Source organism: Pristis pectinata, chromosome 17 (assembly GCF_009764475.1).
Source record: "Pristis pectinata isolate sPriPec2 chromosome 17, sPriPec2.1.pri, whole genome shotgun sequence".
NCBI lineage: Eukaryota > Metazoa > Chordata > Chondrichthyes > Rhinopristiformes > Pristidae > Pristis > Pristis pectinata.
The window spans coordinates 26,634,164-26,655,907 of NC_067421.1; the positions used below are offsets into that span (position 1 = coordinate 26,634,164).

The 21,744-nt window shown below is 40.8% G+C and overlaps 1 protein-coding gene across 1 annotated transcript in view; it reads left to right on the forward strand.

Moving 5' to 3' along the window:
* LOC127579416 (rasGAP-activating-like protein 1) overlaps nucleotides 1–21,744 on the forward strand; it is a 166,094-nt gene that overhangs the window by 100,749 nt on the left and 43,601 nt on the right. Inside the window, exons 11-12 of the mRNA XM_052032211.1 lie at nucleotides 1,427–1,580; nucleotides 17,212–17,276. Of these exons, the coding sequence (XP_051888171.1) occupies nucleotides 1,427–1,580; nucleotides 17,212–17,276 (219 nt within the window). The remainder of the gene's footprint in view (nucleotides 1–1,426; nucleotides 1,581–17,211; nucleotides 17,277–21,744) is intronic.

A 21,744-nucleotide genomic window follows, 5' to 3' on the forward strand; every position in this document is an offset into this window, starting at 1 on the left:
GCTTTGTATAAATGACTTACTGTATTACTTACATGACTGACCTGAGGGAAAGTTGAGTGAGTCCAAGTGGAGCATACACTGGAGGACAGAATACTCCTTGAAACAAAGACCTATTGACTGCAGGTTTGTAATTAGTATTTCCAATCAACCTCAATTTCTCTGAGGCACATTTTTACGGCAGAAATTGCAGAGTTTGGGACTGAATTTTTTAAATTCAGGGTCAAATGGCTCAATTTGAGAAAACACAATTAAAGGAAAAGAAATCAGCTAATGGAGTGTTTGGGACATGATTGTCTTTACATATAGAGCTGTTGAATGGGAGAGGATTTAATGGAGAGGCATTGTAAATAGGATTGATGCCACTTATCTAATTGTAAGAAAAAAGAGCTTGCACTCATTTATCACCTTACTTGCTCCTTAACATGTTCTGAAGCAAATCCTAACCAGTAAATTACCTCTTGAAGTGCAGTTATTGTTGTGAAGAGCACAAACCCTGTAGCCAGCTGGAAGGATCTGCCAGATTGCATAATTGCCAGGAAATCTGTACTCATGGCAAGTATATGATATGATGATATTGATCCATAGCAGTAGGAGGAAGTCTCATCAACAACAAAATCAACACCACCTTGCATCTATATATGCTCTTCACAGGTAATTTAAAACTGTGAATACTCAGCCAAAAAAAAGATTTGGGAATTGGATTGGTGATAAAGAAGGGCTTTAAGAAAGATTGAGAAGAAGCAAGAGAGTGGATAGGGTTAGGAAGGATGAGAATAGGGTCAAAGTGGTTGAAGGGGTCAAAGTGATTACCTGCTGCTTCAGACTTACGATGGAAGTAAACTCAGAAACCAAATGCCGTGCCGCACTATTTCTGATTGTTGCTGCATTCTATCGTACTGAAATATATCAGACAATAAGTTGATTCAATAGGTGTAACCTGTCAACTATACTGGTCTAAAACATTGCTCTGAATCCAATTTTAGCCTTCCAGACAGTGGATAAGAAACCAGATGATGTAAATGCTAGTGCTTTCATAATCAATGCAGTAACTACTTACTGCAATACTCCCTCTGATGTATCACAACTGTCAGTAAAAAAAATATTGGCTATTTCATTTATAGAGAATATCTACATAATATACAGCTTATTATAACATTTCATTGGATTATCCCCTGGAGGCAGTTTTCTGAATACCTTTAATGCCTCCTCAGTTCTGCATATTAGGTGGACATACTGGTGATTTGAAACCATTTTTTTTAAGTGGGGACTGGTGGTGTAGTCAACAAGTGGGATGATCCAAGTTCTAGCTATAATTTCTCTAAGCATAGGCTGTGAGGTCACTAAATGCAGTAATAGCTGGATCTTCACTGGGAAATAATCTATCAAGTGCTCTTGTTTACTGGGAACCCTTTCTAACCTTTCCCAGGTTGAGGACATCACTCCTCTCACCATGTTGGAAGAGGTTACCACTGTAGAGAGCAGACAAGACATGGCTGTGACTCTGGTGAAGATGTTCCTTGGTCAGGGCCTGGTGGTGCCATTCCTTGATTACCTCAATATGAGAGAAGTGAACAAAACAAGTGAGTATTGGATTCAAAGGTGTATTTTGAATTGTTGTGAAAAGCTCAAACTCTGTAGCCATGCAAGAGGATTTGGTGGATTGCATAATTGCTGGGAAATCTGTAAGTAGATGATATGATGACATTGATAAACTGCAACAACGAAATCAACACAGTCTTGCATTTAAAGTGCGAAACACAATTAAACCACTCCCTGTTTAGCTACACTGATGACATACTAACAATTTTGCCATTAAGTAAAAGGCAAGAGCACTGGACAGGTACTTTGGAAATAATTTACTATTTGAAGGGATAATCAGAATTTTGGTAGAAAATACTGTTGTTTGAAAATATTCTTCTTCTTCATGTATCTTTTTCTTTGGAGAAACTACCAACAATTTCACCCAATCTATAATTTTAGAATCAGAAGCTTTTTAGTTTTATTGTTCTCTGACTGTTGATGTCGCTGGCAAGTCCAACATCTGTTGCCCAGCCCGAAGTGCCCACAAGGTTATTTGAATTTAGGATCAACCATGCTGGGGAGTTTGGAATCACACAAAGGCCAGACTGGGTAAGGATGGCAGATTTCCTTCCCTGATGGACATTAATGTATGAGATGGGTTTATGCAACAGTATAAACTATACAGCAGTTTGATATTTTGACGACCACCATTACTGCTATTAGCTTTTTGTTCCAGATTAATGTAATTGCTTGAACTGTGGTGGGATTCAACATTTTGCCTCTGGATCAAAATGGTTGCCAGTTTAGTATGTCACTGTATTTGCCTACACCATAAATGCATAATGATGCCACGAGATCTTTCTTCCTTATTTTATTTGGGTCATAAAAGAAGAGTAAACCACTCAATTCTAATCCTCTTGGCACAACACCTGGTGGACAGGGAATGCACATTCAGAGGCTGGATAAACCAGAATGATGGAGAATGTTAGGACTGTGCCTGGTGTCCCAATGTCTGTCCCTGGTGGGTGTTCCTGTAAGGTTACTCTATCTGCTTTTCCAATGTTCCATTGAATTATTATAGAAGGAATTTTGTGTTCAACTGTAGGTGTGTTTTATTACAAATGCCTTAGAGTTTTATGATAAGATAAGATATCTTTATTAGTCACATGTACATTGAAACACACAGCACAGAGTATTCTGGGGGCAGCCTGCAAGTGTCGCCACACTTCCGGCGCCAACATAGTATGCCCACAGCTCCTCACTTGTACGTCTTTGGAATGTGGGAGGAAACCGGAGCACCTGGAGGAAACCCACGCAGACACAGGGAGAACGTACAAACTCCTTACAGGCAGCGGTGGGAATTGAATAGTGTTGTGCTAACTGCTACACTACCGTGCCTGCCCCTGCTAATTACTGGGCCTGCCTCAACATGCCGCAACACTTACACCTCACAGAGCAGAGGTTCAGCTCTGCACCTCCAGCCCTGTTCACTAATATAATGAGGCCAAGGACACCAAGTTCTGCATTCTGAAGGAGTCATTAAAAGTGGAACCCAGCCCATTTATACAGCCATTGATCACAGATCCACAGCTTCTGAGGGCCTCAGTACATTTGAAAATAAGACTATCTGTTCCTGTAAGTCTCCTTTACAGTTATGCATTGAAGCAGCTTCAAAACATTCATGCAGTGACTTGTGTGGCCAGTAACCATTAGATGAGTAAATACGGTATTCTATTCTAGAAACGTACCACACGAGTGTTTTGGAGATGATCATTGTCGAGCACTTTAATGACATGAATGTACCATACCACTTACTGAGGTCTTGCTGCGTGCAGGCATGGGCTGCTTCACCCAGAGCTGAACTTCATGCAATCATCAATGAGCAACCTCTGACCTTATGATGGAAGGCAAGGTGTTGATGAAACAGCTGAAGATGGTTGGGCCTAGGACACAGCCCTGAGGGACTCCGGGGGTTGGATGAATAATCTTCAACAACTACAACTATCTTCCTTTGTGCAAGGCATGACTCCAACCAGTGGAGGTGCTCCATTTGATGCTGATTGACAGTTTAACCAAGGTGCCAATGCCACACTTGGTCAATGTTGCCTTAATGTCAAGCCTGTCACCATGACCGCACTTCTGGAGTTCAGCTCTTTGGTTTGAAGCTGAGTGGCCCTGATGAAACCCAAACTGGGCCATCATTGAATAAATCATTGGCAAATACCTTCTGTGACAGCTTCCATCACTTTCTGATGAGTAAGAGTAGACTGATTGACAGGTAATTAGCTGGATTGAATTTTACCTGCTTTTTGGGAACAGGGCGTACCTGATCAATTTTCCACATTGTCGGGTAGATGCCTGTGTTGGAACAGCTTGGCTCGAGGCACAGTTAGCTCTGGAGTGCAAATCCTAAGTACAACAGCAGCTTCTTTAGGTTAGCTGCTCTTTATTTTTAGGTGGCCTGTTGCTGCTTCTGGCCTGCTTTTCTGCACTCCTTATTGACTCGGTGCTGATCTTCTGTCTTGATAGAATTCAAAGAGTGAGAGATGTTGGGACATGAGGCTAAAGACTGTGGTGGTGTGCAGTTGGCTGCTGCTGACGATCCGCATCACCGCAGCAGAATAGGCAATCAGGACTTAGAGGACTCGTTCACTGAATAGCAACGTTGTCAGTGCAACACTTCTCTAATGCACTCTAGTGTTGCACTCTGCACTGTACGCTGAAGGTTTGAAGTGTGGCTTCAGACACATAAGTTTCTTACCCCACTTGAACCAAGGTAATGGCAAAATGTGCATAAATTTGGGGATGTTGTGCAGCAGATGGTGCTTCAATCATTTTTAAAATGTGTAAATTTGGTTGAATGCAAACCAAGGTCCAACTGACTTTACTTGTCAGGAGGCTTGGCCCAGACAATGGCTGCAATGTGTTTATGAATGCATTGAGACACAGGTAAATATCAAAAGAGGTAGAGGTTTATATACAAGCACACAATGTGCATGTTGTGAGTGTCTGTGAAACTGTGACGGTGTTGAGAAGCAAATACATGCCCCTGCCTTTCAAAAGAATAAGTACACTAATGGTTACAGAGAAAACAGCATATTGCTTGCTTAAAGATACATTATAGAGTGAAACAGTGGTACCTCTTCCAAAGATCATGTCTTTGTTAACAGCAGAGTTGTAGACTGTAGGTCACAGTTCGATTCATCAGGCCAAATCCGGACTTTCTATTAGGTAATATTGCTGATCATGGCTCAGATCCCGCTTTACGTCAGCAGTGTTTTCTAAGCACAACATGAATGCAGAATCAGGACACCTCACAAAGAGAAATGAACCTCCCACTGTGGAATCAATTTTGACCTTCAGGCCCAGTTTTACACTCACATAATTAGCGCTGGTCTTAAGCAAAAGCTGCTTTATGCTAATGCTGAACTTGTAGTGGGAGTATACGTTGACTTAATAACCCCTGTGATTTAGAGGCTAGTTAATTACAATAGAGTTTGAAGCGTGGAACATATCTTTCTGTAAGTGCAAAAAGACTGTGCCTGCTGGAAATCTGAAATAAAAACAAAATTGCAGGGATACTCAACAGGTCAGGAGGTAACTGTGGGGAGGAAACCCATTTTACCTCCACAGTTGCACCCTAGCCAGCTGAATCTTTTCAGTATTTTCAGTTTTCTGGTTACATTTCCAAAACTCTTGGTATCTTTGGCTTGTGCTAAAGGAAATGAACTGTTGTACACCAACATTTCCAGTTGACTTTATTAACAGTTTTTTTTCAGGAGAGGGCTGACTATTAAGGTTCTTGTGAACTAAATCAGCATTTTGAATCATGGAATGCTCACAGGAGTTTAAAACCATCATTATGGATTCCAAAGAAGAAATGAGTTTACAGTCCTTCTTCCATTAGTCTTTTTGTTTGTGTTTTGCCAATACAAATTTATTGAGTGTTTTATCTCATAATTCTTGGAAGAAAGCTTATTTCGTGTGGAATTACTTAATAGACTTTGCAGAGCACTAAGGGATTAACTTGCAGCCACTGCAGAGTGTGATTTGGCATCACTCACTTTACTTTGCCTAAGTATTTGTGTCCCACAGTTTTATAAAGGGGCATTTCATTCAAGAAAAGTTTCTGTTCTCCATCCTAATTTAGTTAAAGCTGCATAACATCCTCTTGGTGCTATACCTTATTCCCACTGGCTTTAATTCTTAAAATCTTTGATTTGCTATGATTAATCCCTAATGGTATGTTTGGCTGTATATTCTCCATTGTTTATTTGTGTTGGCTGATCATAGCTGTAAATCACAAGTTCAGTTCATGTTTTAAAGGAAAAACAGGTGTCACTTTTTTTGGGGAAGGAGAGAAGTCACAACAGATGCCTCCTCTGTATTGATACAAGGCCATTTTTCAGGATTCACTGGTTGTATTTTGATGTTAATTATGTTATCATGTCACTGATGTCAAGTTTCTAATGGGACAGCTTTCCTCCTTTACCATCCCTCTCCCTCATTAAAACATTCACAATTGGCCCTCATTGTAAAATCCAGCCAATGGCCTTTGTTTTTTTTCTTGTGTGATGTGGATTCTTGTATCGTTCCAATACTCAGATAACTGCACGTAAAGGAAACTGAAGCCTTGGGAATTCATGGAGCTCCATCTTGTCATGATGCATTGAGCCCTCAGGTGGGGTGAGGAATGTTGATGTGACCTCTGCCCTCCTCAGACCCTAATCCCCGGCAGAAACTTGGTTCAGTTCCTGTCTGTGGATAAAGTCAGTGTTTATGTATCCTGTCCAATCTTCTCTCCCTCCTTCAACTAGTCCAGAAACCTCAGGTCTATCTTTCATTTGTGTATATTTAAAAGGATAGCTTTTCCTTATAAAAATGTATTTTGTCTTTAAATTAGTTAAAGATCCTTACTGTACTGCTAATTAACTGTACTTAATTAATGTATGGAACATCACCACCAAAGGCAGTAACACTAATGACTGTGGCTGAGAGTGGGTTGGGCATCTCATTAGATTTTGAAATAAAAAAAGAAAATCTTGGAAATACACAACAGGTCAGGTACCATCTGTGGAGAGAGAAACACAGGGTTAATGGTTCAGGTCAATGACTTTTCATCCAGAGGGCTTTGGATGCAAGGGTGAAGTTGATAGATTTTTGGACATGAAGGGAAATCAAGGGATTTGGGATCAGGTAGGAAAATAGACATAGAACATAGAACACTACCGCTCAGTACAGGCCCATCGGCCCACAATGTTGTGCCGACATTTTATCCTGCTCTGAGATCTATCTAACCCTTCCCTCCCACATAGCCCTCTATTTTTCTATCACTCATGTGTCTATCTAAGAGTCTCTTAAATGTCCCTAATGTATCTGCCCCCACAATCTAAAGGATTGGCCTTGACCTTATTGAATGGTGAAGCAGACTCGAGGGGTTCTATGAATGTATACTTCTGATTCTTATGTTCTTTTGCCATGATTGCCCTCCCCAAATGATGGTCACGCCATTGTGTGAAATATTAGGTAGGCACCACTGGTCAAAAGGTTCCCTTCAGTTATCATCAAATTTCCTACGTAACTCACTTAAAACCCAAATGTAGCTCTTCTACTACATCAAGGTGACTTTCCTTTAAATCAGTAAATTAGTTTATTATTGTCCAATGTACCAAGGTACAGTGAAAAACCTTGTTTTGAATGCCAGCCATACAGATTATTTCATCACATCAGTACATTGAGGTAGTACAAGGGAAAACAATAACAGAATGCAGAATAAAGTGTTACAGTTACAGAGAAAGTGCAGGCAGACAATAAGGTGCAAGGCCATAACGAGGTAGATTATGAGGACAAATTGAGGCATAGAATATAACACAACATTTCTGTTTGTCACATGAGAGGAAAGATGTAATTGTACTAGAGAATTTGCAGAGGAGATTTGCAAAGAGATTGCTGTGACTGAATATTGTAGCCATGAGGAAAGATGGGATTGGCTAGCATTGCTTTGCTTTGGAACAGAGAAGGCTGAGAGGAAATTTGAGGTGTACAAATTATGAGGGGCCTGGATTGAGTAAGTATGAAGTACCTTAACATGGGGATCAAAAACCCAGGGACATTGATTTAGTGTTATTGGTAAAAGGATTAGAGGAGGCATGATTAAAAAAAAATGTTTCCACCAGAGGATCGGAGGCATCTGGAACTAACTGCATGAAAGAGTAGTTGAAACAGAAAGCCTCAACACATTTACAAGTGCCTTGGATGTATTCCTGAAGAGCTGTTCTCTGCAGGGTTACGGAAGGTGGGAGTAGGGTTGGTTGCTGTATTTCATCCAGCTGCAGTTTGCACCAACAGAATATTGAACTGAAGCACAGATTCCTGAAAGGGGATCTAATTACAGGGATCCCATCAGATCTGTCAGGTGCCCACAAAATACTCGGCTGAAAGATTTACAACTAAATGTATGAGGATTCTCTGGACTCAAGTCTTTGTCAAAATGAAGAAGTCAGCTTGATGTACTGGAAGAACTAAAACTGGGTCATAAGTGAGTTATGTGTAAATTAGATGACAACTAATGAAAACCTTTTGTACTTAATTTGGATCTCCGGTGATGCAGCTTGTATCTATCTACAAATGCTGAATTTGCTCAGCAATGAAGAAGATATATGCTGGGAGTCAGATGTGACAGTTTAATTGCAAGCTTTTATTAACATCAGGCTACTTCGCCCCTTTTAACATTGATCACCTTTCAACAGGAAGGAAAAAAAATTAGAGGTAAAACAAATTTTAAAGGTGCAGAAAAAGGGAAGGAGAGAAGAGAGGGAAGAAAAGGGAAGGTTTGTGACTGGGGCAAAGCAGGACAGAATAAAATATCAAATAGGTGAAAGAGTGATCGAAAAAAAGTTGTAAAGAATTAGGGAATAACGAAAGCTTGGTCTGGAAGAGTGTGACTAGGTATAACACACGTTCTGTTTCCTTATCTTCTCATTTCTGATGAAAGGCCATTGATCTGGAACATTATATCCATCTCCACAGAGGCTGTTTGACCTGAGTGGCTCCAGTCTTTTCTGCTTTTATTTCAGATTTCCAGCATCTGCAGTGTTTTACTGTTGGATCATATTCGGAGGAATAGCCATCCCACTAATAATTAGAATTCAACTTGAAATTTGATACGAACTTCGCATTTTTTGATGAAATGCCATCAAAGCTCTCAGATTTACCTTGTTGCCTTGGAAACTGTATCTTCTCCTGCATCCGCACACTGAAGACCATGGAGTCTGTAAACGTTTAAATTACTTCTCAAGAATTCTGAGCACGGACAGGAGAAGGAACAGGTTGTTTGATAAACGCTACCAGCCATTATGGTCTGGCCTTTCACATTGAGATCTTGTGTACGTGGGTGTGGGGTGAGCATCTGAGGTGAGACATAATCAATCATTAGGGTTCAATTTGCCCTCCACATTAACTAGAAAGGATAATGGTGCATCCATGCAGATGGGAATTTGGTGAAAATTAATAAAGCAGCTCTTTGTTAACCTGATTTCCTCTCCCCTTCCTCCCACCCATTCCCCTCATCCCTTCCATAAGATACCTTGGAAGGAGGCAATTGCAGTAACATTCACTTTGGTCGAGTGTCCTTTAGCTTCTATGTGATCGTTGACTAAATTGCCATTAAATAGGTTTTAGTTTTTTTTTAGTTTTTTTTCATATTTAAGACCAACCAAACACCTCCAAGGAAAACGCGATGCTTGAGGGAGGGAGGGCTGTCCAGACAGATGGTGATTGAAACATTGAGAAACAAAGAGAGGGGTACATGGGTGAAAATTAGGCATCACGAACTAACCACTGGAAGAAAACGGTGGAATTTTCAACCTGTCAGTTTGTGGAGATGGAAGGCTGTTGCTCTGAAACATGAATCTGTTTTCTCCCTCTGACTGCCTGGCATTTACTGCATTTACTTGAGCTCTGTCAAGATTTGTATCAGGACACCCTCAAAGGAAGAAAAAGAGACAGAATAAGGTAGTTGCAGCCACATACAGACACACCAAAGCAGGGAGAGGAAAAGTAGAAACACAGGGAATAGGGAGAGGAGAGCACTCCTGAGCATAGGGTGAGGAAAGTGAATCCGCAGAGTTGGCACCAATGGTTATCTGGTCCATCGATGAACATGTGCCACACAGGGAACTTGATTAAAAATATGCAGAGTGTCACAAACCAGCAACAAAAGAAACACACTGAGCATGATTCAGTGTTAAAAACTATTTTATTAATCACTACTTATGATAATACGTAAAATAAAAGTAAAAATGTTAGTATGTTAGAATTCAAAAATGTTAAACCTCGAACGTTAACCCCAAAACTAAACTCTTCGTGTGTGTGTGTGACAAAGTCCAAAACTCCCAGTTCCTGAATGGTTCTTAAAGTTCAGTTCCGCAAGCCATAAGGTGAAACATGAGCAAGGGCTTCTTCAACAACCACCGTTGTCTGAAGATAAGATGTAGATGTAGAAAAACATAGAGAGAGTACATATGAAATCCAAATGTTCCACGATGGAACCCAAACGACACTTCAGTGTTTACTCGGTAGTGACTTCCTCACCCCGAAAAGCATCCGAACCGTGGTCGTCCACACACAAATACCTGTTTCCTTCTACAGGTCAGCAACAAAGTGAACTCCACCGGATTACTTCCAACTTCCATACATGGATTTCAGTGGCAAACACAGTTATTGTTTCTCATCCATCGATAGAGAAAACAAGCAGGCTGGTGTCTCTCTCCCTTCTCTCTCTCTCTCCTTCTTCTTCTTCAACCACGTCATTACGTCCTTTATCTTCTATTGACGTAAGCACGCCCCACACACACATACACACACACTCTCTATCTTAAGGGGACTTTCACTGAGTCCGTAACAAGAGATAAATCACTCACCTACAGAACTTGGGCATAACACCAGGATTAGGTGTTGTCTATTTAGAATTGAGACAAGAAGAAGTTCCTTTATGCAGAGGGTTGTAAAATTTTGGAATTCTCTACTTTAGAGGACTGAACGCTCGGAGTACTCAAGGTGAGAATAAGAGACTTATGGAGATTTGGAGAAAATGAGGACAGAGTGGGGAAGTGGATTTGAGGCACAGGATCTGAACCCCAGAGTAGGCTCCTCCTGCTTCTCTTACTTTTCTTCATATTTTACGCTACTAGATGCCCCCTCCCTGTAGAAGAACTAAAATTGATGGAAGAAGGATGATGGCTGAAGGCTCTTTCAGATTATAGATCAGTGCCTAATTGGTCCTGAGAGTGCAGTGCCAGAACAGCCTTGTGTACTTCTGAGAGGCAAATATTCAATAGAAATACCTTGCTTTTAGCTATGAGTGTCTGCACTTGAATTCCAAGGACAACTGATTTGTACACAAAGATTAATTGATCGCAATGCATAAATGTAAAAGCATGCAACATGCCTTATGGCAGGCAATGTTCTCCTTCAATTTGTTTGTCAGTGGCGGTAGCCTTGTCAGTCAGATTGAAGGCACAGTCATGCTTCATATCTGACTGATAGATTCCCTGTTGCATAATGTAACCATAACCAAGAGATTTCAAACAACTTAAATATAATTTGCAGTCACTTTTGAGATTGAAAATCCTGTCAAAATGCCTTGTATTTTTATATTTAGTTTGTTTAAAATAGTTAAAGAAATAAATGCCTAGAATTCTGTTTCATTCTTAAAATAAATGGAAAAGTTAATCGTACTATGAATTCTCCCTTCCAAATCTTTTGTGATATCTGCTTTGCAATTATAGTCATATGCAGCCTAAGGAGAGGATCAATGTGACAAATGCTGTTTTCTCAAAACCTCAGTATCCTTTCATTTAGAAAATCCACCTTTGGCTCAATATAATTGCTATTATAAGTGATCCAACAGGCCAAGGTGTGCTTTGCTTCTGTGCTTAAGGAAGGTAGCCAGAAGACTAATCTTTGGTTACAAATCAGTTGCCCTTGGAATTCAGGTGAAAGAACATTTGTTTTGCAGGGTTATACAATTATATTTAGAAATATGATATGATATGTCTGTTTACATCAGTACTTTTTTTGCTGTTCAGTAATAATAATGGTTCACCTGTTGTGTGATTGTCAGACTGAGATTTCCTCTTTTGAAATGGGAAGGGAGAAAATCACAGGCTGGTTACTGCAGCTGGAGAAACCCTGGACAGTGATGCATTCTCCTGAGAAGCAATGACCTGCAGCATGTAAATCATATGGCCTTCCAGGAAGGTTGGTGGGTAGCAAATATATACAGCTTGCACATGTGGCATTTGGCCTTGGGTTACAGTTTTGGGTTCAGCCATTAACAAACTCTTGGTCCTGGTGCAGGGTCTCGACCCAAAACGTCGATTATCACATTGCCTCTACAGATGCTGCTTGACTTGCTGAGTCCTTCCAACAGTTTATTTTTCGCTCCAGGTTCCAGCACCTGCAGTCTGTTGTGTGTCCAACTAACTTTGGAATATACAACTTGAGTTAATGATTGAGTAAGGGAGCCAATGTTTAAGGAGAGGTTAAATAATTGTTGAAAGGGAGAGATACAAGTACAGGGCAGGTACCTGAAATTTTCCTGCTGTCCATGTTGAGAAAAGACATCGGCACAGTTCTTTCCATTTCCTACACTTCTGCTCTTGCTCTTTCTCTGTCCCAGAATCAGGCCAGCCCCACCTGATGCCCCCACCCCATCTCCACAGGTCTGCATGTATCAAACCATCCTTCATAATTTCTGCCACCTCCACTGTGATTCCACCACTAAACACATCTTCCCACCCAACCATTTCAACTTGTTGAAGGAACCATTCACTTTGGTTTTCCCCTCCACCAATACCCACTTCTGCATTCCACCTTACCACAGACTTTCACATCATCTCTCCTCCCCACTCCATTTTACAATATCTTAAAGCTTATTTATGCCAGAGTGTCCCTAGTTCTGACAAAAGATCATCAATCTAAAACATTAGCTCTGTTTCTGCCTGCCTGGATTTTACCTGAGCTGCTGAGTGCTTCCAGCCATCTCTGATTTTGAAAAACTAACATGATCTGGATAGATTTTTTCCATGTCATAACATCCCTGTAATCTCTGCAAATTTTGCACATGCATAGTTCTATGTCATTGCCAAGTTTGCTGAGGGCATAAATGAGGCAGTTTGACTCAATGGATAACTAATACCTATCCCTCTTCACATAAAAGGGATAGAAACACTGTGTGTTTAGCATGTAAACAAAGAAATATTGAAAATTTAAAACCAATTACTAGGCATTCAGTTAATTGGAATTAATTACATCTCTTAGTCAAGAATCCACAAAGGACGGACTACATTTTTACTCATTGATAATAGCTGTAAACTTACATTGAGGTATTTTGGGATCTGTCATCAGTACAAGGTATTTTTTTCCTCCTATCTTTTTAATGGATAGTGACCCATATAGAGAATTGACTGGCAGTCAGTCTTATCATCATACAAAGAGGAAGATCCCTTCATAAAATGTCAAAATATGTGGGGACAAACTGCATTTAACTGTAGCAGCCTCCTTTTGAATTAAAACTACAAATTAAAAACTGTAATAGTGTTAATGACAATAGGAAGAGAAAAATTTTAGGACAGAGCTAATCTGAAGTTAGAAAAATGTTAACTGCAAATCTTACCATGATTTGATGCTAAGTTATTTTGCTAAGTTATTCTGTGTGGTTTATTTTAACAGAGGACTCCTTGCTTGTCATTAATATATTAATGAGTCCCAGTGGGGATTTGCTTCAAATTGTAAGCAGCGTATTGGTTGACTGATTGAACTGTTATCTGCTGAGAAACAGACAGCTAGCTAAATGTTATGGAGACAAAGTAATGCCGCCATGTAACACTGTGGCAGCCATTGTCATGCAACAAGCTGAGAGGCAATATGCAGTACTTTGTGTGGGAAAACAAAACATTAGAACAGACAAAGCCTCTGTGACTAATTGAGTATTTCATTAATTAGCAGTGATTAGGTTACAATTACTATGGAAACAGACCAAGGAATTGCACTTGTGAGAGCCTTTGAATAAAGTGAAGGGTCTTTGTCTGATATTAATAAAGGAAAACGTGACCATAAAGTACTGGATGAACCCCATTCCCTGCCGATGGAACAAAAATACTTGGGGTTATCAGTTTATATTGTTCCAGAGTTCATGGTTGTTAAAGGCACAAGGTGAAATTGGTTCTGACCTTGGCTGCTGGGGTACTGATGTTCTGATTGGCGTGATTTATATTCAAACCCCCAAGTTCACCAGAAAGTTGATGTATCCTTTCGAATGTGTCCAATGCATTTTTACCAGCTACTTGCTCCACTTCAGTGGGTGGAACACTTTGAGGCATTGAAACAGGTGGCATTAATGACAACAATGTGATAAGAGCAGAAAGTGCTGAGTGCTTCCAGCCATTTCTGGAAATACTCGGCAGTTCTGGCCATGCCTGGAGATGGGGAAATAGAATTAATATTTCAGGTTGATGACTTTTCATCAAAACTCTGGCTAAGTCTCGTTAGAGTACCTCTCGTGAATGTTCAGATTATTGTTATAAGGACCCTGGGCCTCTCCTGAATACCTTTAATACCACACTGAGGCATATCTTCACTACCCTTTGGGCAACTTGAGACATGCTGAGCAGCAGGTGGTATCGGCATGGATGTTACTGTTGTCTCATAAGATGAAATCAACTGGCTAATCCAAACCCTGCACATAACCATTCAAGATTCAACAGGCAGGATCATACACTGGATCTCAAAGAATAATCATTGCAATGAACCTACAATATACAAGGTGCATTCCTTATGTGGACGGATGTTGAAGAGGAATTGAAAGCTCCTTCCTATGAGGTCATCTCAGAAATTTGGGCACCAGCTCTAGTCCTAGTTTCCTCTCATTCTATTAGTCTCTCAGGTAAATTACAAAGGAAATCCATTAGACGAGTTGCAAAAGAGGCCAGCACTGAAGTTTGTGGCTTTTGTTGTTCCTCTATCCTAATCCTACACTGCCGACTACAAGTTAATTGCTCATTCACCACCTTTGCAGAGGCTAGGGCTCTGCTTTATGCAAATCACTGCCATACTTGCCTGTGCAACAGGTACTTTCCTTTAAAAGTAATTCATTGGTTGTGAAGCACTGTGTGGCTGTGTCTTAGTTTATAATGTGTGATCCAGTCATGACTAAACATGGAATCAAGTTTGCTGCAAGCTACATAACAAAATGTTGATGGAGTTTCTGATTTTCTCCTGCCAATCTAGGCTTTGCAAATACATGCAGAAGAGCATATTGCACTCTCCATGACTGATGAGACCTCACCTGTACACTACTTATCATCATTCTCTTAACATTTTGCTAAACGACAGCAAAAATAATAACGGCACAAATCCTGCACATTACAAAAGTTTTGCTGTCACAGAATGCAAGTGTTTGTCCTGGATTAACCTTAATAGAATTTCAGCTTCCTGTACCTATTTGAGAGTGAGACTCATTAACTGTCAAAATTTTGTGTGTATGTTAGAGGTTTACGTGGATACTTGTTGCTAGTGTACACTTATTCTGTGTGGGAACACAAGCAGCATCAGATGTTAGGACCCTGATATGTTGTCGACAATGAACCTGACACCTAATTATCTATGAATGCTTGCTGGGGCCAGTTTCGTTAGCACTCAGAAACTAAACAAAGAATTTCTTAAAGGGACCAAGAAGCAAGTGCAATATTGTTTACTTGCTTTGTGGAGGAGCATGAATCCTCCTCTGAGTTCAACATTGGAACTGGGACTGGCATCTTCTATCATGGTGATTGTCCCTTTCCCCACTGGAGACTCCCGACTGTTTGTTTGATGTCTGATTTAGTTGTTAGTGATTTCCTGTGACCAGCAACCTCTCCCTGGAGCTGTACTTGGTGCCAGCAGGTTATCGGTACTGTTCCATTGAGCATTATGGACCAATTTTCTGTGTTCGTGCTGTTGGTCCCCTTGGATTGCTCAGGTGTGATCTAGGTCCATGTGTCAAAGAGTCATTGTTGCCTCAAGCTCCATTGGGATAGAATCTGTGATTCTAGCAATAAAGTTATCAACATTACTGTCATTAGTCTGTAACATTATCTGAAACCTTTGCCATTTCCACAAAAATCCAGTGGGTGCCATCAATGATAACTTGTTCCTCCATGGTGCCAATATTGAAATCCCTGCCAGAATAATCAGTGCAGAATCTGAGTAGATGTAAACTTCAACATTTTACTCACCATTCTCCCTACAAACCAACTAAAGATGCTTATGCCTTGTTGAAATGAGGTGCAACTGAGATTTCAATAATGTATAAGTGATAATTTCTTCTGAGCAGCTTTCTTGGGACTTAAAAACTATTTACATATGGGTCCTCAGTCCTTCAGAATAATTTCTTCAAAATTTCATGGATTTTAAAATAATATATGGATTTTAAAATGATAAAATATTCGTCAACTTCTTTCTAGAATGGTTTTTCCAGAATTCTTATATTTTTAAAATGTTAAATAATTTGTCAAGTCACATGCTTCTGTGGTTGAGGAGAAATTTGCAGGAATATTTAAATTCACTGACAACTGGGGAAAGAGCAGGGGTCATCAGCAATGGAGATGTTCTATTTCCTACTGATCTCTGATTTTAACACTGCTGGGTTTTGGTGGCCATGGTGATGAATGGGGGATGCCATGGCATACACAGAACCCAATGAAATTTTAATCAGCTTTTGAGCAGATGGTCCTCAGTGGCTAAAAGTGAAGAACTCCACAGAACAGTGGGATCACTGAAGATGGCAAGTGGGTTTTTCTTATGTGAGGCTCAGTAGAACTTATGAAAAGAACAGGCCTCCTCAGCCCCATGCTGCTTGCATCAACCTCTCTCCTGCTTCCATGTACTGCCGTCCTCACCAGAACACCTCTCTGCCTCTGGGTTGTCTGAAATTCATCCATCCACATTGGCCAGTCCTTGATTACTGCTGAAACTAGGCAAGGAGCTGACTGGTGGCACTTAAGTGAGGTCAGGGGCAGAAATGAAGGCCATTCAAATTAGCCCTTTTCAGGTGTGGACTCTCCTCGTTCACATCTCATTAAATTCATCACCGTTCTCATCCCAAGAGGTCCCAGGCTGATGTACAGGAAATTCTGAGCAGGTTCATACAGTGAGATAATTACTTAGAGCTGGACTGAAGCTGTTGAAATATCCTTGTTGTCCAGATTATCATTCAGGCTTAAGTCTCTCCTTAGCCACGCACCTAAATGTCATCCCAACCTCCTTCTGCTGCATTTGAGAGAAGAGTTTAATCGAACTGGCAGAGCTAACAACCGTTTTGAATTAAGAGTTCTTATAATTATGAATGTGGAGGTGTTTGGCATAATTCATTATTAATTAGTAATTACATATCTCAAGATGAAAATGGTGCAGAATGCTGAGATGTTTTCTTTTCTTATGCAGCCAAGTGGGAATTGTGGCACCAATTTATATTGTACGTTATTACATCCATACCCACTCAATATGTTTCACAGGCAAAGCATTACAAAGAAATGTTCACTTCAGTTCAGGAACAAGTAAAATGCAGGTTGCTGTACATTTCTAGAATTGTGTTTAGCTTCACTAATAAGAATTATTCAATCATTAGCCTTTCTTTATTTTTTATTGCAGCGGATCCAAACACACTTTTCAGATCAAATTCCTTGGCCTCCAAGGCGATGGAGCAGTTTATGAAGGTAAGCAGCCTTACTTTCACAAAATTCTTTATTGTTTCCACACTGAGCTTGCAAACTGTTGCAGGAACTGTAACAATGCTTGATCGAAGTAGTGAGTGCCAAACACTAATGGAATTGCCCTCCTAAATAACCCTTTTTCTACAGTTATTGACCACAAGCTGATAATTTTTTAAAAAATCAACAAATCATAAGATATCCCAAAAATTAATTGTTCACTCTTCTTGAACAAATAACTACTTCTTTTCTTATTGATATGAATAGATCTCTGTCAGCATTTAATGCTCTAAATCTTCTGGCAGCCCCTCCTGCTCTAGGATGAGTTGCTTAAAAGCCAGTTCTCTGGGTTCTTAGGTGACTGATGAGACCGTTGAGGTACCTGCAGACACTGCCACAGGTGGGGAAGGAGGTGCTTGGCAAGACAGGTAGATGAGTAGGTTGGGAGGTGCTACATTCCTTCTGCTGTTAACACTGGGCTGCTGTGTGCTTCTGGCAAAGGGACTCAAAGGGGTCAATGGTATCCTGAATGTCCTTCCCCATTTTGAATTATCACGGGCCAGGGATTCCTGTTGGTGTGGTTGCTGTATTATTTCAAGGAGGCTTTGAGAACATCCTTGATTCATTTCTCCTGTCTATCTGGTAATCTCTTGCCAGGAAAGGACTCAGAGTGTTGACCATGGAAACAGCATCACCTGCCTTTCAGAGCAAAGTGGCTGTAATTAGGTCCCACTGCAAGGATATTGATCTGGAAATATATGCTACTGTTGGATTGCCTATCCTGCCAATGAACTTGGAGGATTTTGAAGGAGGTGGTGAATTTCATCAATGTCTGCCTTCACTGAGAGGCAGCGATCAAGGTCTACATGGAATAACAACAAAAAATGTTGGAATCACTCAGCAGGCTGGGCAGCATCTATGGAAAGAGAAACAGGGTTATCATCAAGATAAGGAAGGTAGTTCAAAAGCTCCAAAGATCCAATGAGGGATGGGCATAGCATGAATGCACTTGCTTGTGTCAGCCCAGAGCAGTGCAGCCAGAGTGTGTATTTACAATTGGTACAGTTTTTATGTTAAATAGTTGATGGTCTGAATGGGTTTATTTCTTTTACTTTTTAAGGGCAATTAATTGAATTTCAATATCTGGGTGTGAATGCACCTTTCGGAAGTGAGTGTACTGTGTGGTACCATTTTGTGAATGGATCAGCCACTGTTGTTGGTTGAATGGCTTGTCATAGAACATAGAACAGTACAGCACAGGAACAGGCCCTTCCGTCGACATTGTCTGTGCCGAACACGATGCCAAATTAAATTAATTCTATCTGCCCGCACGTGATCCATATTCCTTCATTCCCTGCACATTCATGTGCCTATCTAAAGCCTCTTGAACACCACTATCGTATCTGTTTCCACTACCACCCATGGTAGTGCGTTCTAGGCACCTACCACTCTCTTGAGTTGGTATTGCCTCTTGGCATCCCTGATAGCTTTCCGAAGGTCACATCTGGATTTCTTGTACAGATCAGGATCGCCAGATTTGTGTGCAGCAGTCCTCGACTTCAGTAGGGAGTGGATCTCCCGGTTCATCCATGGTTTCCTGTTTGGGAACACCTGTATTGTCCTCTTTGGTACACAGTCCTCCACACACTTGCTGATAAAGTCTGTGATGGTGGTGGCATACTCATCAAGGCTGGCAGCTGAGTCTTTGAACATGGACCAGTCCACTGTCTCAAAGCAGTCACATACATCAATGCACTCTGTACTAACCCAATGTAACTGCACTGTGTAATGAATTGACCTGTACGATCGGTATGCAAACAAGCTTTTCACTGTACCTCGGTACATGTGACAATAATATACCAATACCAAAAAAATAACTTACTCTGTACATCCCCTTTAAACTTTCTGCATCTCACCTTCAAGCTATGCCCTGTAGTATTGTAGTACCTGGGAAAAAGTTTCTGTCTGTCTATCCTATTTATTGCCTCTCATAATTTTATAAACTTCTATCAGGTCACCCCTCAACCTCCACTGCTCCAGAGAAAACAATCCAAGTTTGTCCAATCATTCCTTGTAGCTAATACCCTCTAATCCAGGCAGCATCCTGGTAAACCTCTTCTGCACCCTCTCCAAAGCCTCCACATCCTTCCTGGCGACCAGAACTCCACACGTTCCTCCAAGTGTGGCCTAACCAAAGTTTTATACAACTGCATCATGACTTCCTGACTCTTATACTCTATGGCCGTGGCAATGAAGGCATGCGTGCCATATGCCTTCTGTACCGTTCTATCCACTTGCATTGCCACTTGCATGGAGTTATGGACTTGGACCCAAACATTCCTCTGTATATCACTTTCGCTAAGGGTCCTGCCATCAACGGTATACTTCCCCTTTACATTTGACATCCCAAAATGCAACACCTCACACTCCATATGCTATTTCTCTGCCCACAACTGTAACTGATCTATATCCTGCTGTATCCTTTCATGACCTTCTTTACTGTCTGCAGCTCCACCAATTTTTGTGTCATCTGCAAACATACTAACCAACCCATCTACATTTTTGTCCAAGCCATATATATCACAATCAACAGAGGTCCCAACACTGATCCCTGTGGAACAACACTGGTCACAGACCTCCAGCCGGAATAACACCCTTCCAACACTACCCTCTGTCCTCTATGGGCAAGCCAATTCTGACTCCAAACTGTCAAGTCACCATGGATCCCTTGCATCTTGATCTTCCTGATCATCCTACTATGAGGGACCTTGGCAAATGCCTTACTAAAGTCCATGTAGACAACATTCACTGCCCTCCCCTCATCAATCACCTTGGTCATCTCCTCTAAAAGCTATTAAGTTTGTACATCAGGACCTGCCCTGCACAAAGCCATGCTGACTGTCTTTAATTAGCCCATGTTCTTCCAAATGTGAATAAATCCTATCTCTAAGAATGCTTTCCAGTAGCTTCTCTACCACTGATGTGAGGCCCATCGGCCTATAATTATCCCTGTTTCCCTTCTTAAACAAAGGGACAGCGTTGTCTACTCTCCATTCCTTCAGGACCTTGCCTGTGGTTAGAGAGGATAGAAAGTTCTTTGTCAAAGCCCCAGAAATCTCATTTTGTCGTTTGGTAGTTCTGTGTTTATTATTTACCTTCGTAAAGAGGGACATTAGAGGGCTGGATGCACCAGCCTTACCTTAAAATCATAGAATCATACAACATGGAAACAGGCCATTCGGCCCAAATCATCCATGCTGACCAGTGAGCATCCTTTTGTATTAACCAACATGGGGTTCATGTAACTATTTAGCATGAGGGAGTCTCATTCATTATTGGAATTAACCAGACAAATCGTTCCACCAACTACCTTTTTCAGATAGTTTTAGTGTAAATATTGGCTAGATACAGTGAGTTTGAACTATTGCATTCATTTTAATGGTGAATCTATTGGCAAGGTTTGCCACAGTGCAACCTATGGAGGAGCGGGGTATCATGAGAGCATCTCATGGAATTCTGCATTTCACTGCATCGTATGTACTCCTGGAATCCCTGTCAGACGTCCTCAATTCCTACAGTGAATGTGGATAACCTTCTTGTCATTCTTACTGCACTTTCCAGCCCATTAGGATTTGAGGAAGACACAGATGGACATGACAGCAGCTGTGCAAAATCAGCAAGCGTCCTGATCCTGAGGAACAGTATTTCCTTCAATTAATTTGGGTGAAATTATTCTTGGGAGAAGGATGGCGGGAAACTTGTGATAGCAAATTGGCAGCCAATTTATACCACGGAATTAATTTTCCAGTCAAGTTCAATAGATGTGAAGGTCGGGTGGGTGTAGAACAGGCAGTTGCTTATGGCCTTGCTCCATTCCTACACAAGGGCCAATGATGGGCCACAACATGCCCCTCGCTTTCTTCCTAAATGTTTCAGAAAGATGCAACTTCGGAGATATCAAATATTTTCAGTCCATTATGTTCCTTGTGTATTTTTTTAAAGAAACATAGGCTAATGTTGCTGCAAAAGTAGATTTCAGCCATCTTGTGTAAGTCTGGAGAATTCCCCAGCATGTGATGAGAAGATACACACAGCGAATTATGTAACTTGCTCTAATCCTTGTCCTTTGGAAACTCAGTGGCACTGAGTCTCCCAACTTGATGTAAAGTGCCCCCTAACACTTGTTATCACAATCCTTTTTATTTTGGAAAACCATACTGCTACTGTTTTGGTGACTGATTTGGATCACTAATGGCTTCAATGGTATCGATAATAGAATATGCTTTGCCCGGAACAACCTAATGCTATATTCATGATTTGGTCTTTCGATAAGTTGTAACTATACAGCCAAACATATACCTCTGTTTATGCTTTAACATCCTTTGTTTTATTTGCTTATGCCTCTGGGCATTGGGATGCTTCTCTATATCAAAGAAATAATTGATAGATAATGTGTTTAAATGAATTTTAATAG